This window comes from Condylura cristata, unplaced genomic scaffold (assembly GCF_000260355.1).
Source record: "Condylura cristata isolate star-nosed mole 26May11 unplaced genomic scaffold, ConCri1.0 scaffold00020, whole genome shotgun sequence".
Lineage (NCBI taxonomy): Eukaryota > Metazoa > Chordata > Mammalia > Eulipotyphla > Talpidae > Condylura > Condylura cristata.
In genome coordinates this window covers 39,320,379-39,322,011 of record NW_004567121.1, presented here as the reverse complement: position 1 = coordinate 39,322,011, position 1,633 = coordinate 39,320,379, and the positions used below count along the sequence as shown (strand labels likewise).

At 72.4% G+C, this 1,633-nt stretch overlaps 1 protein-coding gene across 1 annotated transcript in view; it reads right to left on the bottom strand.

Annotated features, from left to right (window-relative positions):
- The window catches only part of MYT1L (myelin transcription factor 1-like), a 40,295-nt gene that overhangs the window by 32,624 nt on the left and 6,038 nt on the right, over window positions 1-1,633 (bottom strand). Inside the window, exons 2-4 of the mRNA XM_012727379.1 lie at window positions 1,048-1,052; window positions 834-926; window positions 205-312 (exon numbers count right to left, since the gene is read on the bottom strand). Coding sequence (XP_012582833.1) covers window positions 205-312; window positions 834-926; window positions 1,048-1,052 — 206 coding nt within the window. The remainder of the gene's footprint in view (window positions 1-204; window positions 313-833; window positions 927-1,047; window positions 1,053-1,633) is intronic.

The window sequence follows — 1,633 nt, the reverse complement described above, 5'->3', positions numbered from 1 at the left end:
GAGGCCCCCCCCGAATCGGCACCATGGCCGCCTGCAGGCTTGTCTTCAGTTTGAGGCTCCCCCTCTCTCAGCGTTCCGAGACTTGAGACGTCCACCGAGAAAGCAAAGCAGGACCAGGGTCCATGTGCGCCCCATGCGGCCCCCAGAGCCCCGCCCAAGCCCAGAGTGCGGCGCCCTCCCGCCGGCGGCCCTGGGCCCAGGTACCTGAGCACGCGGTCTGAGGCCTGCTGGGACTTGGGCAGGTCGCAGCTCTGGTGCTTCTCCTGGGCCTTTGCCAGTTTCTCAGCCGCGGCGATGGGACACCCCGACAGGCTGCAAGGACAGGAGCCCGCTGTGCCTGGCGCAAGGCCCTGACCCCATCCCGGGTGGCCAGGCAGGTGGAGTGGGGCTGGGTCTCTCCATGCCAGTGGCCTGTACTGCAGGTCACGCTGCCCACACCCTGAGCCAGTGGCCACTGGCCACTACCATGACCCAAGGCGGCAAACTCACCCATATGGGCAGGTGCCAGCCGGGAGCTGGGCCCTGGGGTGGGGGAAGGAGCAGCTGAGAGGTCTGCTGGGCAGCGCCACCTCGAGGGGCAGCAGGAGCCTGCTGGCGGGCACCCACTCAGCCCATGAAGGGAGATGATTCTGCCACTGGCCCAGGGCAGGCCCTCGGACGCCCGGTCTGCTGGCCACAGCCGCCCACCGGGTCCTGCCGGGTCCTGCCGGGTCCCGCCCCAGAGGCTCCGCCCCAGAGGCTCCGCCCCCAAGAGCCCCCGCCCCAGAGGCCCCGCCCCCAGAGGCTCCGCCCCCAGAGGCCCCGCCCCAGAGACCCCGGCCGGCTGTGCTCACCTGCGGTGAGAGTTCCTGTTGCTGTTGACGTGCCCGCGCCCTGTGCAGCCGGGGGTGGGACACTTGAGGACGTTTTCGTGCATGGCGAGAACTTGACAGGGAGAGCAGAGGGCACGCGGTCACCGGGCGGCCGGGCTTGGCCGGTGCGTCCACCACGGCGGCCCGGATACCCATGGGCCTGGCGGACTCGCGTGGGGGGGGAGAAGTGCTCGCCGCGCCCCCGCTGGGGCGCCCAGTGCGCCCCACGGGGTGGCAGGGAGCTTGCTTTTGGCCGGTGGGGGCGGGGAGGTGGGGCGGGAGAGCCGGCGGGTGTGGGCACACTCGGTTACCTGGACCCCAGGGGCCAGCGACTGGCCCTGGCCGGCCCTTGGGACTGGCCTCAGTGGAGGGAGCCGCCCCGTGTCTCTGTCCGGGGCGCGGAACTGGGGAGGGCCGAGCAGTGCCGGGCGCCCGGCAGGCCTCACCCTGCAGGGGCCTCCTGCTCCCTGGACCCCGCATGCGCCCGAGGACAGCCTTCCCTGACCGCACTGGGGAGCCCCTCTTCCCAGAGCCCGGCTGCACGCCCCGCAGGCGGCCTCCTTCCCCTCCTGCTATCCCCCCAACAGGCGCGTGGCCGCCCTCCCCCACTGCACGCATCTTTCCTGCTGGGCCTGCCCTGGACACAGAGCCTTGGCCGTGACCAGAGCGCTCTGATGGCTCCGTCCTGCCGGCCACGGCGCCTGGTCCCGGCCGGCCCCACGTGTCTGCCTGACCATCCTGCCAGCCTTGGGCCCTCGCTGCTCCCTGGGGGCGCCCCGGGG